Source organism: Fundulus heteroclitus, chromosome 3 (assembly GCF_011125445.2).
Source record: "Fundulus heteroclitus isolate FHET01 chromosome 3, MU-UCD_Fhet_4.1, whole genome shotgun sequence".
NCBI classification, from domain to species: Eukaryota; Metazoa; Chordata; class Actinopteri; order Cyprinodontiformes; family Fundulidae; genus Fundulus; species Fundulus heteroclitus.
The window spans coordinates 46,418,855-46,438,451 of NC_046363.1; the positions used below are offsets into that span (position 1 = coordinate 46,418,855).

General features: G+C 44.6%; 2 protein-coding genes across 3 annotated transcripts in view; both read left to right on the forward strand.

The window, feature by feature from the left end:
• Positions 1-6,141, forward strand: part of atp2c1 (ATPase secretory pathway Ca2+ transporting 1) — a 30,031-nt gene extending 23,890 nt beyond the window's left edge. The window contains exons 25-27 of one of the 2 annotated variants that reach the window (XM_036135608.1): positions 79-174; positions 380-521; positions 4,690-4,811. In XM_036135608.1, the coding sequence (XP_035991501.1) occupies positions 79-174; positions 380-521; positions 4,690-4,811 (360 nt within the window). Of the gene's footprint in view, positions 1-78; positions 175-379; positions 522-4,689 lie in introns of both variants that reach the window. The other variant, XM_036135607.1, reaches the window with a different exon arrangement.
• A 6,381-nt stretch (positions 6,142-12,522) lies between these two features.
• LOC105919158 (zinc transporter ZIP1) lies at positions 12,523-18,468 on the forward strand. Its single transcript, XM_012854409.3, has 4 exons — positions 12,523-13,375; positions 13,869-14,107; positions 14,229-14,359; positions 16,988-18,468. Exons 2-4 carry the CDS (start codon positions 13,918-13,920, stop codon positions 17,666-17,668), a joined length of 1,002 nt encoding a protein of 333 aa, XP_012709863.2. The 5' UTR covers positions 12,523-13,375; positions 13,869-13,917; the 3' UTR covers positions 17,669-18,468.
• Positions 18,469-19,597: the final 1,129 nt, after the last annotated feature.

The window sequence follows — 19,597 nt, forward strand, 5'->3', positions numbered from 1 at the left end:
GTCGGATCCCGGTCGGATCTGCAGGGGTGCCGCCTGAAGCCCGGCGCCGGTCTGACTTTCTGTGTTTTGGGGTTTTAGTTGCAGGACAACGTGATCACTCCTCGAGACACCACCATGACCTTCACCTGCTTCGTCTTCTTCGACATGTTCAACGCTCTGAGCTCCCGCTCTCAGGTAAAAACGGGTCAGGACTTCTGCTCACAGGTAGCGCTGTAACCGGGCCTGGCATCTGAAACCAGGAGCTGAAGTCTGACTTTTTTCTCTCAGTCACTGATTTCTCTGTAAGACCAAAGCAGCTCAGCCCCACGTCAGCGGCGTGGGGGGGCCATTCTCAGGGTTAGGTTCTACAGCTGATGGTTGATCACCTGTGTGTCCTCAGACTCGTATGGTCCATGAAATGGGTCTGTGCAGCAACAGGACCTTCTGCTTTGCCGTCCTGGCCTCCATCATGGGGCAGCTGCTCGTCATCTACTTCCCTCCTCTACAGAGCGTCTTCCAGACGGAGAGCCTCAGCATCCTGGGTGAGTTTTCCTGATCCAACAGCAGGCGTCGGTCGCCCTGCGGGGGGCGCTGTCGCCCTTCACCACTTAGCCACACCCTGTCTTTGTTGATTCCGCTGCATTTAGTACGAGCCTTTCTCAGGTCTGACATTGAGCCAGTGACCACAAGTTAAAGTAACGTTCTCTACTTCAATGTTTTATTACATTTTATTTCTATAGTACCAATAACACGTCATCTCAAGGTTCTTTCCATAGTCATCTCCATCAGATCCTCCAGGTTGGTGAGAAAGTTTCCTCTCTAAGGAAACCCAGCAGGTTGCATCAAGTCTCTCCAAGCAGCATTCACTCCTCCTGAAAGAGCGTAGAGCCACAGTGGACAGTCGTCTGCATTGTTGATGGCTTTGCAGCAATCCCTCATACTGAGCATGCATGAAGCGACAGTGGAGAGGAAAACTCCCCTTTAACAGGGAGGAGAACCTCCATGCACATCGTTTACAAAGACATCTGTTTGTGAATGGGAAGAAACAACATTGCTGCCATCTACAGGGCATTTCTGCAATACGGAGGATATTAAAAAGGGGACAGACTCTTTAAGTTTTGATACAGCATTGTCCAATAAAGATCTACTATAATGGAACCCTCTTTTGGGGGTGGAGAATTCAGTTAGATTAAACTCAAATGTTATTAAAAAATGATCAGACAGGACAGGGTTGTGAGGAAATACTGTTAATTCTTCACAATCAATGCCATATGTCAGCACAAGGTCTAAAGTATGGAGCCGAGAGTGCGTCGGTTCATGCACATTTTGAGCAAAACCAATTGAATCTAGGATAGTTTTAAAGGCTACACTAAGGTTATCACATTCAGTGTCAACATGGATGTTAAAATCACCCACTATAATAACCTTATCAGTATTTAACACCAAATCAGATAAGAAATCTGACAACTCATCCAAAAACTGAGTGTAAGGGCCTGGTGGACGATACAAAACAACAAACAGAAGAGGTTTTATTGCTTTGCAGTTTGGATGAGGGAAACTGAGGGTTAAATGTTCAAAAGAACTGTAGTTATTATTTGGCCTGGGACTAATTAATAAATCAGACTGAAAGATGGTTGCCACTCCTCCTCCTCTTCCCACAGATCTGGGAATGTGGAAATTTGAATAATTGGAGGGAGTTGACTCATTTATACTAACGTAGTCCTCTTGTAGCCAGGTTTCTGTGAGACAAAATAAATCAACTGTAGATCTGTTTTTAATCTGTTTAGTGTTGGCTGTGGGAAAGATGCCGTCTCAGTGGGGTAATGGGTCGGTAACGGTACATGAGCTGGTACTGGCGGGTCTGGTACTTCAGACTCCATTAAATCGTCTCTGGGGGACCGGCTGGTTCAACAGAATAAAGACTAAGAGTAAAAGAGTTTATCAGTGTTTACTGTAAAAGCTTCGCTAGAAAGAAGCTGATGTTCTGGCGTGTTAATGAAATATTAATAATATTTAAAGAGACGATCTTAGTGAGGCTGCTAAATAAAGCTTTAATAACTAATAACAATAATAAAGTTTCCTCTTATCATCCCTCTGGTAATAAAGCTTTAATAATTAACAATAATAAAGTTTTCCTCTTATTGTTCCTGTGATAATAAAGGTTTAATAATAATAATAATAATAAAGTTTTCCTCTTATCGTTACTGTGGTAATAAAGCTTTAATAAAATTAATAATAATAATAATAATAGTTTCCTCTTATAGTTCATGCGATAAAGCTTTAATAACTAATAATAATAAAAATATAGTTTTCTCTTATAGTTCCTGTGGTAATAAAGTTTTAATAACTAATAATAATAATAATGTTTCCTCTTATAGTTCCTGTGTTAATAATGCTTTGATGAATAATAATAATAATAATAATAATAATAATAACATTTTCCTCTTATAGTTCCTGTGATAAAGCTTTAATAACTAATAATAATAAAAATATAGTTTTCTCTTATAGTTCCTGTGATAATAAAGCTTTAATAATAATAATAATTTTCTCTTATAGTTCCTGTAGTAATAAAGCTTTAATAATTATAATAATAATAGTTTCCTCTTATAGTTCCTGTGGTAATAAAGCTTTAATAACTACTACTACTAATAATAATAATAATTTTCTCTTATTGTTCCTGTAGTAATAAAGCTTTATTAATAATAATAATAATAATAATAATAATTTTCTCTTATAGTTCCTGTAGTAATAAAGCTTTAATAATTATTATAATAGTTTCCTCTTATAGTTCCTGTGATAATAAAGCTTTAATAATAATAATAACAACTTTCTCTTATAGTTCCTGTGCTAATAAAGCTTTAATAACTACTACTACTAATAATAATAATAATTTTCTCTTATTGTTCCTGTAGTAATAAAGCTTTATTAATAATAATAATAATAATAATAATTTTCTCTTATAGTTCCTGTAGTAATAAAGCTTTAATAATTATTATAATAATAGTTTCCTCTTATAGTTCCTGTGATAATAAAGCTTTAATAATAATAATAACAACTTTCTCTTATAGTTCCTGTGCTAATAAAGCTTTAATAACTACTACTACTAATAATAATAATAATTTTCTCTTATTGTTCCTGTAGTAATAAAGCTTTATTAATAATAATAATAATAATAATAATAATAATAATAATAATTTTCTCTTATAGTTCCTGTAGTAATAAAGCTTTAATAATTATTATAATAATAGTTTCCTCTTATAGTTCCTGTGGTAATAATGCTTTGGTGAATAATAATAATAATAATAATAATAATAATAATAATAATAATAATAATAATAACATTTTCCTCTTATAGTTCCTGTGATAAAGCTTTAATAACTAATAATAATAAAAATATAGTTTTCTCTTATAGTTCCTGTGATAATAAAGCTTTAATAATAATAATAATTTTCTCTTATAGTTCCTGTAGTAATAAAGCTTTAATAATCATAATAATAATAGTTTCCTCTTATAGTTCCTGTGGTAATAAAGCTTTAATAACTACTACTACTAATAATAATAATAATTTTCTCTTATTGTTCCTGTAGTAATAAAGCTTTAATAATAATAATAATAATAATAATAATTTTCTCTTATAGTTCCTGTAGTAATAAAGCTTTAATAATTATTATAATAATAGTTTCCTCTTATAGTTCCTGTGATAATAAAGCTTTAATAATAATAATAACAACTTTCTCTTATAGTTCCTGTGCTAATAAAGCTTTAATAACTACTACTACTAATAATAATAATAATTTTCTCTTATTGTTCCTGTAGTAATAAAGCTTTATTAATAATAATAATAATAATAATAATAATAATTTTCTCTTATAGTTCCTGTAGTAATAAAGCTTTAATAATTATTATAATAGTTTCCTCTTATAGTTCCTGTGATAATAAAGCTTTAATAATAATAATAACAACTTTCTCTTATAGTTCCTGTGCTAATAAAGCTTTAATAACTACTACTACTACTAATAATAATTTTCTCTTATAGTTCCTGTGGTAATAAAGCTTTTATAACTATAATAATAATAATAATAATATAGTTTCCTCTTATAGTTCCTGTGATAATAAAGCTTTAATAACTATAATAATAATAATAGTTTTCTCTTATCGTTCCTGTGGTAATAAAGCTTTAATAACTAATAATAATAATAATAAAGTTTTCCTCTTATAGTTCCTGTGGTAATAAAGATTTAATAACTATAATAATAATAATAATAATAATAACAATAATATAGTTTCCTCTTATAGTTCCTGTGATAATAAAGCTTTAATAACTACTAATAATAATATAGTTTCCTCTTATAGTTCCTGTGATAATAAAGCTTTAATAACTAATAATAATAATAATAATAATAATATAGTTTCCTCTTATAGTTCCTGTGATAATAAAGCTTTAATAACTATAATAATAATAATAATAATAATAATAGTTTTCTCTTATCGTTCCTGTGGTAATAAAGCTTTAATAATAATAATAAATTTCTCTTATTGTTCCTGTGGTAATAAAGCTTTAATAACTAATAATAATAATAATAATTTTCTCTTATAGTTCCTGTAGTAATAAAGCTTTAATAACTAATAATAATAATAAAAATAATTTTCTCTTATAGTTTCTGTGGTAATAAAGCTTTTATAACTATAATCTGTGTCTCCCTCCTGCAGACCTGCTCTTCCTGCTCAGCCTCACCTCCTCCGTCTGCGTCGTCTCGGAGGTCATCAAGAAGTTGGAGCGGTGCCGAGGGGCCGAGCGCCGCCCCCCCACCGACTGCTCCCTGGAGGTATGACCCCGCCCCCTCCCCCTCCCAGCTGATTGGAGGAGGGCCGCGCCTGGGGGACTCACCTGGCAGCACTGACACTTTTCCTGTGAGCTCCTCAGACGGACCGTCGGGTCCGGTTCTGGACCGGTTCTGACCGGACGGCGGCGTCAGAGGCCGCTTTGCTTTCAAGGCGTTGGGTTCTGTGCAGCAGGCAGGGAGGTGTAACCGTCCGGTTTGGACTCTAAAGCGACCCGGTTTATTTTCTTTAAAGGAACATTCCTCTCGGATCGGAACCACGGCCGGACAGACAGGCGGAGTGTTTGTAGCTGAAATAAAACGTTTCCTGCACTAAATTTGTTTAAATCTGGTTCTAAGCTCAGCGACGCGGGCCGGACCGCAAGCTGCTCCGAATCAGAACCAGTCTGAAGAACAACCTCTGGACCTTCTGGACCTCCCAGACGTTTCCTCCCTGTGGGTCCGAGTCTCAAAGCCTTAAAGTCCGAATCGTGGCAGAGAAAACGTTGCTGCAGCCCCCAGGGTTCCGATTCTGGTCCCAGGCCCGGTTCCATGGAGGCCCGGCTCCTCGGAGGCCCGGTTCCTCACAAATATCCGAGCTTTATTTTCTGGTTGGGTTTTCTGCTGCTCTGCTGGTTCTGTCCCTGCAGCATAATCACATCGGTGACACTAAGGTGGGAACCAGAACCAGAACCGGATTCCCAGTGTCACGTGGTACAGTTACACCTCCTCTGGACTGAGCTGGTTCCTGTTCTGCTCACGCTGACCCGTTTAGTCTAAAGAACTCTGGGTTCAGGTGTTTCCAGCATTCCCATCAAAAGTTCTGTTCTGAGCTTAAGTTCTGATGCCAAACATGCGGTTCTGCAGGGTCCAAACAGCAACGATTCCCACCAACGCTTCCTCATCTGGTGCCTTAGAGAAGCCATGGATGGTTTAAAGATCTCCTGATGTTTCCCTCCTGCTTCCCCCCTGCGGTCCAAGAGGAGACGCCCCGGGGCATTCTGGGTAATCTGGGGCTCTCTGTGCGGTTTTATTTATTTCTGGAACGTCTCTGCTGCTGTTTCCCAAACAAAGACCATCGGTTCTCTCGCTGCCGGCTCCATGTTCTACCTGTTGGTTCCTGAGGTTCCTTCTACTGAACGGTTCTGATGATTCCCACAGAATCTGGGTTTACTTTTAGTTTTTCTAGTTTTGATCCTTTTAATATTTTTATGATCACGTATAAAAAGCCAGAAGAAATGTTTAATTTATAAATGAAATATTGATGTGGGACTTATTTTTATCATGTCTGGTCTCACTGGAGGACTTTGTGGAGGGATTAAATAAAAATCTAAGAAAAATTGTGGGTTTTGTTATTTTTCCTTTACGTTTTAAAAGTGAAAGTTTAATCTTTGCTGGCCTCGCCACAGCTGATCCAGGGTTGGACCTAAACAGAGTTCTCCAGAACCCGGGTCCTCTGTCTTCCAGCAGTAATTAGCTCCAAACCTTCTGCCCTTCATCACGTATCTAAACCCTCGTCTCATTAATAACTCAAACCTTCCTCGGATCGTGGAACGTCTCTGGGGAAGAACTACTCCCCGGTTCAGCTTCTCCTCACTGGTGTTCTGCTGTCTTCATCTGACAGCATCGCTCTCCTGAAACGCCCACAGAACCGGTCGGACCCGGAAGAACCTGGAGGAACCTGGAGGAGTTTATTTCACACCAACTCTGATCAGCTTCCTCCATCTGTGGGAAGAACAAACCGCAGGAAGGTAGCTGGACTTCCTGCGTCTTTATGAGCAGAACCACGCTCCTGTCAAAGGAGAGAAATGAGTGTCTCATGATGATAAAAACTAAATTTATTCACTCACAGCATCAAAATGTTTTAAATCACCTTACTGAGATCCGTTATGATTTACTGATGTTTACTCACCATACATTTTACTACTTTTGACTATTTGACATTAATGTGTTCTGACCTGTCAGATTTGGCTAAATTACCGACATGAAATGGAAAAAAATTAAAAAAACAAAGAGCAGCGCATCTGTCCGGTTATCTCTGGGAGGAGGAGGAGAGGTGATAGTTAAATTGGTCCCTGGATCGCGGCACAAATACAGAATTTAAAGCGTATCGCTGCAGATCAAGGCGCCTTTTCTCTGCGCATCTTAATAAATAACACTGTTAAGTATTGTCTGGTGATAATCAGCTCTTAACCTGATATCAGGACAATAGTTCAAAGGGATGATTCGATCACTGGTGTTCTTTGAACAGCAAACTCTGCACTCATAGAGAATAAATGAGTGACAACTTCTCTTCAAGTTCAAGAATTTATTAACAGAAATAAAATTATCACTATATAATGCTGTTTATCTGAATTAACAATATTTCAATCAAGAAATCCTCTACTAGGCTAGTGAAACTGAACTAAAACTACTAAGCAAAATTAAGATAAAAAGGCGGTAAGGAACTATGTACAGACATAAGAAACAGATAAATTAAAGTAGTTGATCACAATGATTCAGTGAATCCTGGTTCACTGCAGATCTAACTTAAAGAACTAAAGTTAATCTTAAAGATGTGGAATGAGCTTAAATTATTTTAACCAATTCAGAACATTTGGTATGTGTTTCAGCCCATTCACAATGCAAATCCTCAGTTAAAACATTATTTGATAAATAACATTTTAAAGAAGGATTTTCTCAGTAAACATCAGTAACCTTTTGAACTCTTGATTTTATTAATGTGGTTATACCTACGGGAGGCTAGGGGTCGCTGTAGCGATTGGTCGCGAAAATCGGTCAATCCTAAAGTTATACAAAAACACCTTTAAATCGGTGTTAATATTCCGTATTAATGCGGTAATAACGCTCATAGCACTATTTAACGACGGTGGAGCGAAGCGAAACAAACCTTACGCTTGAAACGAATCGTAGTCGTGCATCTGGGAAAACGGAAGTTACCGGAAGCTAATAGCATTTAGGCTACCGGACTTTTGGCGCTAACTTTAAAAGCCTTCAGCTTATTTTAGCCGTAATGAGCGGACCGGATAACGCAAACATCAATGTCCCATCAGTGTGTAAAACTCTTATGGAGATAACGTTTGTTATAACCATTAAACATGCTCGAATTAGATCGGCAATGGCATGGTTTGAAGGATGCTAACGGGAGCTACGTCGATTAGCTCCATGTGTTTAAAAACACAATTTAGAGAGTGCACTTCATATCATAGACCATATTCAAAATAAAAAAATAAAAGCTGTTTTAATCAGTCTCGATGCAGAGAAAGCTTTTGACAGCGTAAGCTGGAACTTCTTATATAAAACACTTGAAAAATTTGGCTTCAATGAAAAGGCTGTACAGTGTGTAAGGACCTTATACCAATCACCAGTGGCCAGAATCAAGATTAATGGAAATCTAACTGACAATATAAGACTGGAGCGTTGACTCGCCAGGGCTGCTGTCTATCACCAACATTATTAGCAATCTATATTGAACCACTGGCACAACACTTAAGACAACATAAGGAACTCATGGGTATTAATATACATAATAAACTTCATACAATAGGCTTGTTCACAGATGATGTAATTTGCTATTTATCAAACCCGGAAAATTCACTGCCTTGTCTGATCAAACAGAGATATTTGGCTTCTACTCAGGATATAAATAAAATTTGAGAAAGACACAGGTTTTGACATTTGGTTATTCACCATCAGAAAAGATTCGTAGACAATATAATTTAAATTGGAATTCTACTATGATGACATACCTAGGAGTACAATTAACAAAAAATATAGATGACTTATATATCCTGGAACAGGATTATATCCGGATTCATATGGAACGCAAAAAAACCCAGAACAAAATTTGTAACTTTACAGTTACTAAAAGATAAAAGAGGTATGGCACTACCGGACCTTAGAGAGTATTACCAGGCTGCCCAAATGACTCACATAATTAATATAAGTGACACAAATTTCGAGGCGAAATGGAAAAATATTGAACAAAAAGTCCACGGAAGAGAACTGCGGAGTATCATTGGAGATATAGAGACCACTAAGAATAGACTTGAGAAAGTTAATGCCGTTACCAGTTTTACCCTGGGCAAATGGTTACATATAATCTGGAAATGTAAATTAGAGGAACAATTGGGTTTGATTCAGTGGCCAGCCTACAACAAATATTTTACACAGGACCTAAGATTTAAACAATGGACAGAAAGAGGTTTAACAGCGTTATGTGTAGTTCTTAAAGATGGGTACTTTAAAAGTTTCTAGGAACTACAACAAGAATTTGCCCTTGGAACTCAAGATAATTTTAGATATCTACAATTAAGGGACTTCTATAACAAAGAGATAAAACACAGAGTAGACCAAAAGGAAAATGGAATTGTCAAAATGTTGATTGAGACCTACAAAGGAAAAAAATATAGAACAGTGTCCTTAATCTATAAGTATCTGTTGGAAAATAGAGGCTCTAATACTCTAGATATAAAAACAAAATGGGAAAAGGAATTAGGAATTCAGATAACGGAAGACGATTGGTGGAATATCTGGAGGACCCAAACTACAACATCCTCTTCCAGAATTTGGAGAGAACACTGTTGGAAAAATATAATCAGATTTTTTATAACACCTAAAACTATCAATAAATTTAAATCTACTGTTCAACTGTGTTGGAGAAATTGTGGAGCATCTAATGTTAACCATGCACATAATTTCTGGCTCTGTTCTAAAATCACTCAGTTCTGGAACGAAATACACAGAAAGATTTTTAACAATATTAGGTTACACAGTACCTAACACCGGTTTGGTTCTATATCTAGGCCTTTTGGACAATGTTGTTCTTAATAATGACGGTTTGTTTAAAATTCTGTTGGTGGCTGCCAAAAAGGTAATAACCAGGAAGTGGGGCCAATCTGACCCCCCCACCACAAAGGAATGGATACAGACTGTGAACACATTATATGAGACGGAGATTCTAACACATAGACTGAGAACACAGGAAGAAAAATGTCAAGCCAAATGGGAAAATGGATAAACCTCACATCAACGTTACAGGACTAACTTAGGTTATGATGGATGCCCTTGATCTTTGAGTTATTGGAATAAAAGTTTCCCCCTAGTATGTTATATTTGTTTTGTTGGTTCTATATTTTTTTTGTTTTGACTGCCCTTTTTTTGTCTGTATTCTAAAAAGTTCAATAAAAATAAAGTAAACAATACAAAAAAAAAAAAACAATTTAAATGCATTACAGAAACCATCTAAATAAACCATTTAACTTTCCCTGTTTGTTTCTCTGCCAAACCTGTCGCTGCCATCAGTTCGGTTCACTTTGGGCATCCAGATCCACATTTTTCTCAGCTTGTGGGTCACTGAGATGCTTGTGAGTCTGAGTCCCATGTGGCTCGCATGGGGCTGGCCCCCAGGGGACCTTCTCCTTCACAGTCCCAGGAAGGAAGAGTGGAGAGTCTGGCTTCATAGCAGGCACCCTGCTGAGAGAGGCTGTCTGCGTGGATGTGTGAAATTCCTTTGCTTACCACAAATTTTGATTTCTCCCTCATGTTACATGTTGTTCCTAATTCAGTCTGATCTTTTGCCCATGATCTAATGGCACAACATTATTTAATGTATTTCCTATTTATTTATCCTCAATAAAAATGTCACTAGAGCCGCATTTAACCCATCGGGCCTCTGAAACTAATTAATTTCCCTCTATGGGGATGATAAAGTTTATCTTGTCTACATATTAATAATTGTCTGATTGTTAAAGAAGTTTCTGAGCTCATTCCCTCCACTGTTCAGCCAATCAGCTCTCTCTGTTCAGGTGGATCAGCCAATCAGCTCTCTCTGTTTCCACCATCTTCCTGCTTCAGATTCTGAGCCTCTCTCTACTGACATGTTTAACTTCAGCAACTCTCTGAAGGCCTGAAATGCTTTGAGAATAACTTGTTTTTGGAAATAGTCTGAGGACCATCAGTCAGAAAAGCAAAAATTCCTCAAATTAAACCAACAACATGACTAAAAAGAGATTTTAAAGGTTTTAATGAGCACAATTTGTTTAGTTTTAACGAGTTTCCATCTTGTTTAAGGCCTGCCATTTCTTTCATGATAAACTGGTCCTGGTAAAACTGGCTGCTGATGCTTTGCTTTAATTTAATTTAATTTAATTTAATTTAATTTAATTTACCTGCTTTAATCAAGGTGTAATGAAAAGTCAAAGGAACCAACCAGCTGGGACCTGGAGGATGAGCCAACAGCTGGTTAGGCTGCAGCGCCCCCTGCAGGTGGAAACGGGAAAGCTTTAAATTCTGCAGGACGCTGCTTGTGTCCAGTTGGTACCATTGAGGGGTTGGACCCAGTACCAGAACCAGCTGGGTTGTAGAAGTACTGGTTCAGGCTTCAGACCCACACCTGGGACCAGGTGGTTCCTCTGAGTCGCTAAGGTCCAAGTTTAGGAAGTGAGGACAGAGTTCTCTTCCAAATCCAGCTGTTTTTGAGCGGTTCCTGTGGCTCAGCTGGGCCTGGACCAGTCGTGGTTCTGGCTGAGCGGACCTGGACCTGCACTTCTGTAAGATCTCGCTGGATTGATCGACACAGAGGGTCGCTAATTATAATCTCTGGATTAATCTTTAACCTGCCAGGAAAACGCGACCAGGAGCCTGAGGCCTCTGCTGTGGGGTCATCCTATACTTCAGGTCCTGCTGTTGCTCCTCAGACATCTGGGGGGTTCTGGTTGGGCCGTGTGATGTTCCTGGATGGGAGGATTTAATATTCTACCAGGAAGTCTCCTGAGATGAAATCTCTTTTTTGTGGTAGAGCTGAGCAAGAGGCACCAGAAACATTTCATATCACAACATCTGGACACAGACCAGTCTACCGAGCAGCTCACTTCCACTCTTCAGTCAGGCCCCTGTTTAGAAAAGTTTGAAATGCATGCAGACGCTGAATGTTGCTGAATGTTGCTCCGTGCTGGGGGGGGGGGGGCAGCAATGAAAGACGTTTGGCCCAAATCTGCGAAGAACGTCGGGACAGTGAGGATCAGCGATGAGGAGCATCCTGTTGGTAGGAGGACAGTTTGCGTATGGAGCGTCTCCTCAGTGTAGAGGAGGCCATGAGAGCAGAGAGTGCAGCTCACAGTGATGGACCTCCATCCTGAGGAAGGTGGACTGCAAGTCTTCCTCACTTCAGGGATCAACAGTTATTTGTGGGGATCAGCCTGGCTTCCCTCTACAACATGGCCGCCTCGTCAGGATTGTCCTTATCTCTCCTGTTTGTAAGTTGATGAAACAGGTTGGTGTAAAACTTCTGCACAGATTGTTTCTAACACTTTAATTGGTGAACTTGAGCCAAACTCAGTGTGAAGTGGACTAAACTGAGCAGAACTTAAATGGGAGACAGGTGAGGCCTCACCTTTATCCTGCAGCTTCCTGTCCACAGTGCCCAGCCTTCAGCTCACCTTCATTAACCTCCTTAGTTAATTAATGGTTACCTGGAGGCATCACCAACAGTTCATTACTGACTCTTTTGTGACAGGATGCATAAAATCCTTCAGTCAAAGAGTTAAAATTGTGGCTGCAGGTTCTTGTTGTGTAATCTGGGCTCCAGACCAACAGATGTTCTGGGAATCGGACTCTGGCCTTTCTGGTTAATGTGTGATAAAAGTGACTCCTGCTGTTCCAGGATTCCTGTCAGGCTGGAGGGGCAGCTGGACCCAACCACGCCGGAAAACTGCCGGGAGCTTCAAAATAAAAGCAGAGAGGGGGACCTGAGCCTGACGTTGTTGTTCAAATTAATTTTTAATTCTTAAAGTTGCTTAAAAACATCTAATCAGAACCGACCAGTCCACCTCAGAGGGCGGAACCGCATTCAGAACCTAGAAACACTGATGAGTTCTGATCATCTCCGCTCAGATCAAACTGTCCTCACCGGCTCCCGTACCTGGAACACCTGACAGGTGTGACGGGAGCCGGTTCCGCTCAGCCTTACTGGACTCAACGAGTCCGGCTTGATCCACTGCCGGACCAGGAGGGTCCACCTGCCGGACCAGGATCACTGGACCGAACCGTCCATGAAGAGTCTGAGCTGGACCTGGTCCATTGGGAGGGATTCATGGGAGCAGAACCAGAACAGAACCAGAACAGAACCAGAGGAACCCAGGGTCCCCTCTGGCCTGGAAACAACTTTATGGAGAATCTAAACTTTAAAGCGGAGCTTCGCTTTATGCGGGAAACCGGAAGTGCGGCGCTGCGCCGTTGCGGGATGTTTGACGTCAGCTCCGGGATGAGGCGGGATCAGCTGATGGGAACTGAGTCAGAACTTCCCGGACCCTCTCCGTCCGGATCAGAACCTTCTCCCTGCCTGCGTCTGCCAACAGGTGGGTCACATGACTGGTCGGAACCGCCGGACGGGACGCTGAAGGTTCGGGAATCACGCGGTGATTCTCGCGTGGATTTTTCTATCAAGTGTTAAAAAGTTCTGGTTCGGGTCTTGCACTCGTCCTGGTTCCGGCTGTAAACGGACCGAAGGCTCAGCGGGACTCGGACTGGAGGAAAGTTCCGATGGGAAGAGAAGTTCTGATTAATCGTCAGATCACGTGAGTACAGATCCAAACTTCTGATTCTGTTCCGGTCCCAGAACTTTTTTTAGCCAGAACCACAGGTCCAGGGTGAGAATAAGTCCAGATCCACGAAGGAGCTAAAATCCCGGTTCTGATTCTGGTAAAGAGAGAGAAACATAACTGGGATTGTTCTGTTCATGTCGGAAAGGTTCTGTTCTTGTCGGAAAGGTTCTGTTCATGTCGGAAAGGTTCTGTTCATGTCAGAAAGGTTCTGTCCGGCCAGCTTCATTTGATCCGGCCAGAATTCACGGTCCAGGTCTGTTCCCGATACCTGGACTTGGTTCTGGTTCGGGTTACTTCTGTTGGACCTTGCTTCCTGCAGGTCCTCTGGTCACCTGACCATCTCAGAGACCGTTCAGAACCAAATCAGTGAACTGGATCTGGACTCATCTGTTTCTGGACCGGGTTTGGGTCTAAATCCATAACCTGATGTTCTGGACCCTAACTGCTGTGTTGTTCTGTCTGACAGAGCCCGGTTCTGAGCTCTGGTACCTGCGGAGGAGCAGAAAAGCCCAAAGATGTTGCTGACAGACGCCGCCTCCGTCCACGGTTCTCCTCGGACGGCACCGGTCCGGGTCGACCCAGCCGCCGTTCCGGTTCTGGAGCTGAAACTGGGCGCGCTGGTGGTTCTGCTGTGCGTCACGCTGCTCTTTGGACTCGGTCCGCTCTGCGTGGTTCGGGGAGGCGGCCGCTGCAGCGCCGACCCAGGTACGTCCGGGTCACGTCCAGAACCGCAGGAGTTCTGTGGAACGTGTTTGCATGCGATCTTGACCCAGAAAGGCTTCACGAACCCGGAGAGCGGACCAGAACCGTGTCTGTGTCGTTGCAGAAGTCCGGCGCCGGCTGCTCAGCTGGATCAGCTGCTTCTCAGGAGGCGTCTTCCTGGCCACCTGCCTGCTGGACCTGCTGCCGGACTTCCTGCAGAACACCGGCGAGGCCTTCAGGGACGCCGGCATCAAGGTACGACACGCCTCACGACACGCCTCACGACACGCTTCACGTCACGCTTCACGTCACGCTTCACGTCACGCCACACACGTCACGCCTCACACGACACGCCTCACACGTCACGCCTCACACGACACGCCTCATGTCACGCCTCACACGTCACGCCTCATGTCACGCCTCACGACACGCTTCACGTCACGCTTCACGTCACGCTTCACGTCACGCTTCACGTCACGCCACACACGTCACGCCTCACACGACACGCCTCACACGACACGCCTCACACGTCACGCCTCACACGACACGCCTCACGTCACGCCTCACACGACACGCCTCACGACACGCCTCATGTCACGCCTCACGTCACGCCTCACGTCACGCCTCACACGTCACGCCTCATGTCACGCCTCACGACACGCTTCACGTCACGCTTCACGTCACGCTTCACGTCACGCTTCACGTCACGCCACACACGTCACGCCTCACACGACACGCCTCACACGACACGCCTCACACGTCACGCCTCACACGACACGCCTCACGTCACGCCTCACACGACACGCCTCACGACACGCTTAACGTCACGCTTCACGTCACGCCTCATGTCACGCCTCACGACACGCTTCACGTCACGCTTCACACGTCACGACACGCCTCACGACACGCCTCACGACACGCCTCACACGACACGCCTCATGTCACGCCTCACACGACACGCCACACACGTCACGCCTCACACGTCACGCCTCACACGTCACGCCTCACACGTCATGCTTCTCACGACACGCCTCACACGACACGCCTCATGTCACGCCTCACACATCACGCCTCACACGACACGCCTCACATCACGCCTCACACGACACGCCTCACATCACGCCTCACACGACACGCCTCACACGACACGCCTCACACGACACTTCTCACACGTCACGCCTCACACGACACTTCTCACACGTCACGCCTCACACGACACTTCTCACACGACACGCCTCACACGACACTTCTCACACGTCACGCCTCACACGACACGCCTCACGTCACGCCTCACACGACACGCCTCACACATCACGCCTCACACGACACGCCTCACACGTCACACCTCACACGTCATGCCTCACACGACACGCCTCATGTCACGCCTCACACGACACGCCTCACGTCATGCCTCACACGACACGCCTCACACGTCACGCCTCACACGTCACGCCTCACACGTCACGCCTCACACGTCACGCCTCACACGTCACGCCTCACACGGCACGCCTCACGTCATGCCTCACACGACACGCCTCACGACACGCCTCACACGACACGCCTCATGTCACGCCTCACACATCACGCCTCACACGACACGCCTCACACGTCACGCCTTACACGTCACGCCTCACACGACACGCCTTACACGTCACGCCTCACACGTCACGCCTCACACATCACGCCTCACACGACACGCCTCACACGTCACGCCTCACACATCACGCCTCACACGACACGCCTTACACGTCACGCCTCACACGTCACGCCTCACACGTCACGCCTCACATGGCACGCCTCACGTCATGCCTCACACGACACGCCTCACGACACGCCTCACACGACACGCCTCATGTCACGCCTCACACATCACGCCTCACACGACACGCCTCACATCACGCCTCACACGACACTTCTCACACATCACGCCTCACGTCATGCCTCACACGTCACGCCTCACACGACACTTCTCACACGTCACGCCTCACGTCATGCCTCACACGACACGCCTCACACGTCACACGTCACACGTCATGCCTCACACGACACGCCTCACGTCATGCCTCACACGACACGCCTCACACGTCACGCCTCATACGTCACGCCTCACACGTCACGCCTCACACGACACTTCTCACACGTCACGCCTCACACGTCACACGTCACACGTCACACGTCATGCCTCACACGACACGCCTCACACGTCACACGTCACGCCTCACACGACACGCCTCACGTCATGCCTCACACGACACGCCTCACACGTCACGCCTCATACGTCACGCCTCACACGTCACGCCTCACACGACACGCCTCACACGTCACGCCTCACACGACACGCCTCACGTCATGCCTCACACGACACGCCTCACGTCATGCCTCACACGACACGCCTCACACGTCACGCCTCATACGTCACGCCTCACACGTCACGCCTCACACGACACGCCTCACACGTCATGCCTCACACGACACGCCTCACACGTCACGCCTCACACATCACGCTTCTGGGTCAGAACCTGGTGCTCCTTCGTTGCTCCGCGGTCTGACAGGAAGGAGTGGGCGGACGTCCGGTTCTTCTGGGGAGAACCTTGGATCCTGGATCCTTCAGGGAACGTTTGGTTCCTTGAAGTTGGTCCAGAACTTTTTTGGGGAGATCTTCCACGTTCCTGTAGACGTTTGGTTCTGCTGAGAAGGTCGCTGGGTCCGGCTCCTCGGGTCAGAACTTGTCTCAGATGAAACGCGTGGCAGAAGCTCCAGATTCTGCTGCTTGTTCTGATTATTTCCGGCCCAGTTTTAAGGAGAACCGGAGCGGCTTGGTTCTGGACCCTCCGTACCTTGGATTCCGCACGTTTAACGCTTTTGTTTTTTGTCGTGTTCCAGCTCCAGTTTCCTCTGCCGGAGTTCATCGTGGCCATGGGTTTCTTCCTGGTTCTGGTTCTGGAGCAGATCGTCCTGGCCTGTAAGGACCAGTCCTCCTCCCTCCAGGAGGAGCGCCGCGCTCTGATGGCGGACTCCGGCGTCCAGGCGGGCGACGGGAGCGGCCGCCACCAGCGCCGCCGGGGCTCGCTGGAGTCCGGCGGCCACGCCCACGGCGACCTGGGCTCGCAGTCGGCGCTGCGGGCCTTCGTCCTGGTCTTCTCTCTGTCGCTGCACTCGGTGTTCGAGGGGCTGGCGGTGGGGCTGCTGGAGGACGGCGAGGAGGTCCTGCAGGTCTGCCTGGCGTTGCTCATCCACAAGAGCGTCATCTCCTTCAGCCTGAGCGCGGCGCTGTCTCAGGGCCGGCTGCGGCGCGCCGTGGTGTCCGGCTGCCTGCTCGCCTTCGCCGTCATGTCGCCGCTGGGCATCGCGCTCGGCGTGGGGCTCACGGAGACCAAGACGTCGCCGCGGCACCGGCTGGCCCGCTGCACGCTGGAGGGGCTGGCGGCCGGGACCTTCATCTACATCACCTTCATGGAGATCCTGCCCCACGAGCTGGCCTCCTCCCGCGGCCGCATCCCCAAGGTCGCCATGATGCTGCTGGGCTTCGCCGTGGTGACCGGCGTGCTCTTCATCAGGCTGTAGCCCGCAGGGAGACGGGAACCTGAACGTGGGTCTGAAGAGGTTCCGGTTCCGTAGACCAGACCGTAACCTCAGAACCAGGACTTCTGGACTTATCGATCGGTGAGCGGCTGCCGTTTGAAGTTTTTAATCCTCACCTGGATCCGTGTGGATGTAGATCCGCTAAAATCAGCGCCGGTCAGCTGCTTAGCCGGTTCCGAAAAGGTCCGATTCTGTTTCATTGCACATTTGGGTTTTTATGAGAGATCTTTGTTGCGTCGACGATCAACTTACCTTAAAGTTCCGTTTTTGATCAATCTTTCCCAAATGATCTCCAGTAAATAGTTTAGCTTGATGTGAATCTGACACGAAACGAGACGACAGGTCCAGCTCGATTTCATGTCGTCTCGTTTCGTGTCAGATTCACATCAAGCTAAACTATTTACTGGAGATCATTTGGGAAAAATTGATCAAGCCAAACTGCGTCACGTTTCCTCTGACGTTTCATTTCGCTCCATATGAGGTTTTAGTCATAGATCAACTCATCGTCCGCATTCAGAACCGCAGAGTTATGCATCCGGGTCATGACCCAGCTGACTAACGCTGACCGGGTTCTAACCCGCTCCCCAAACCCCGGAGCAGAGAGGAGGCGTCATTACCGCTCACAGCCTGCAGCGCTCAGCTGTGCAGATACATTTATAAAACTGGGTGAGATGCTTTTATTTTCCTCATGCCGATGTTTAATTTCCTTCCTCATCATCCATCTGTGGTGTATTTTTATAATCTGACTGTATATTCCTCTAATAAAACAATAAAAGCACCAACAGACCTCTGTGTTTCTGTGCCATACAGCGGGAACTTGTTGCTCCAATAAAACCCAACGGTTCAATCTGGGCTCAGATTATATCGAGGATCCTGAGGACCGCTGCTGAAATCTCAGAGTAATCCGTTGACTTTATCTGCTCCTCCTCACACAGTCAACGGGTGGGGGGGGGGGTCCTATCTCATCAGGCAGGAAGCAGGTCCACCTTGGGCAGGACTCCAGTCATCACAGGACATCAGTCGTGTTCTTGGAGTGTGAGGAGGCAGGAGTACCCAGAGAGAACTCACACATCCACAGGGAGGACGTGTAGAAGGACTCCAGGCCGGGATTCAAACCCAAGACTTTCCTGCTGCAAGGCAACAGTGGAGCCTGATGATTTTACTCCACAGGAACGTATTATTCTGAATTCCTTAAACACCAACCAGGAGACGCCTCTGCTGTTCTCCTGGTCAGTCCTTCAGATATTAGGGACGTTTTTTTCTCTGTACAAAACCCTGAATCTGCTAAATACTCAGAAAGTCCCTAAAGAAGGATTATTTCTGAAAATACTGAAAGTGAGAGTCTAAATGTTGGATGAATGAGGTGGTTCTGCTTCCATTTCCCCAAATATTTATATTCCTACTCACTCTTGTCACCCTACCTGATCCTGGGCTGGGCTCAGAACCAAAGAGCATGATTCCTCACATTTAAAAGCCTCTTAACTTCACTTTATTTATATAGTGCTAATTTATTATATACCCGTCATCTCAAGACTCTTTCCACAAGATCACATTGACCCAGGAGTACTTTCTATGTTAGAAAGTAATGGCAGATTACAGCTGAGCAGATAAACTCTGATCCAGTTTTCAGGTCCAGACGTTGAAAGAGAGTTCAGTTTAAGTAAAGCTCAGCCAGCAGGACAGAAACGGGTCAGACTCTGAGAGTCAGAACCAACTGGATCATCTAGAAGATGAAGATGTTGACAGCAGCAGCTCAGGTGACCTTAAACTCTATTCTGAGTTTATTCTGCTTAGATAAATCTTGTTAGAGTAGAGCTGTGTCTGAGAAGGCATCATTTTACCACAGTTGGACCTTATATATGATTTTTCTATTAATTACAGTCTTACTCATACAGAGGCTTCAGGGATGAA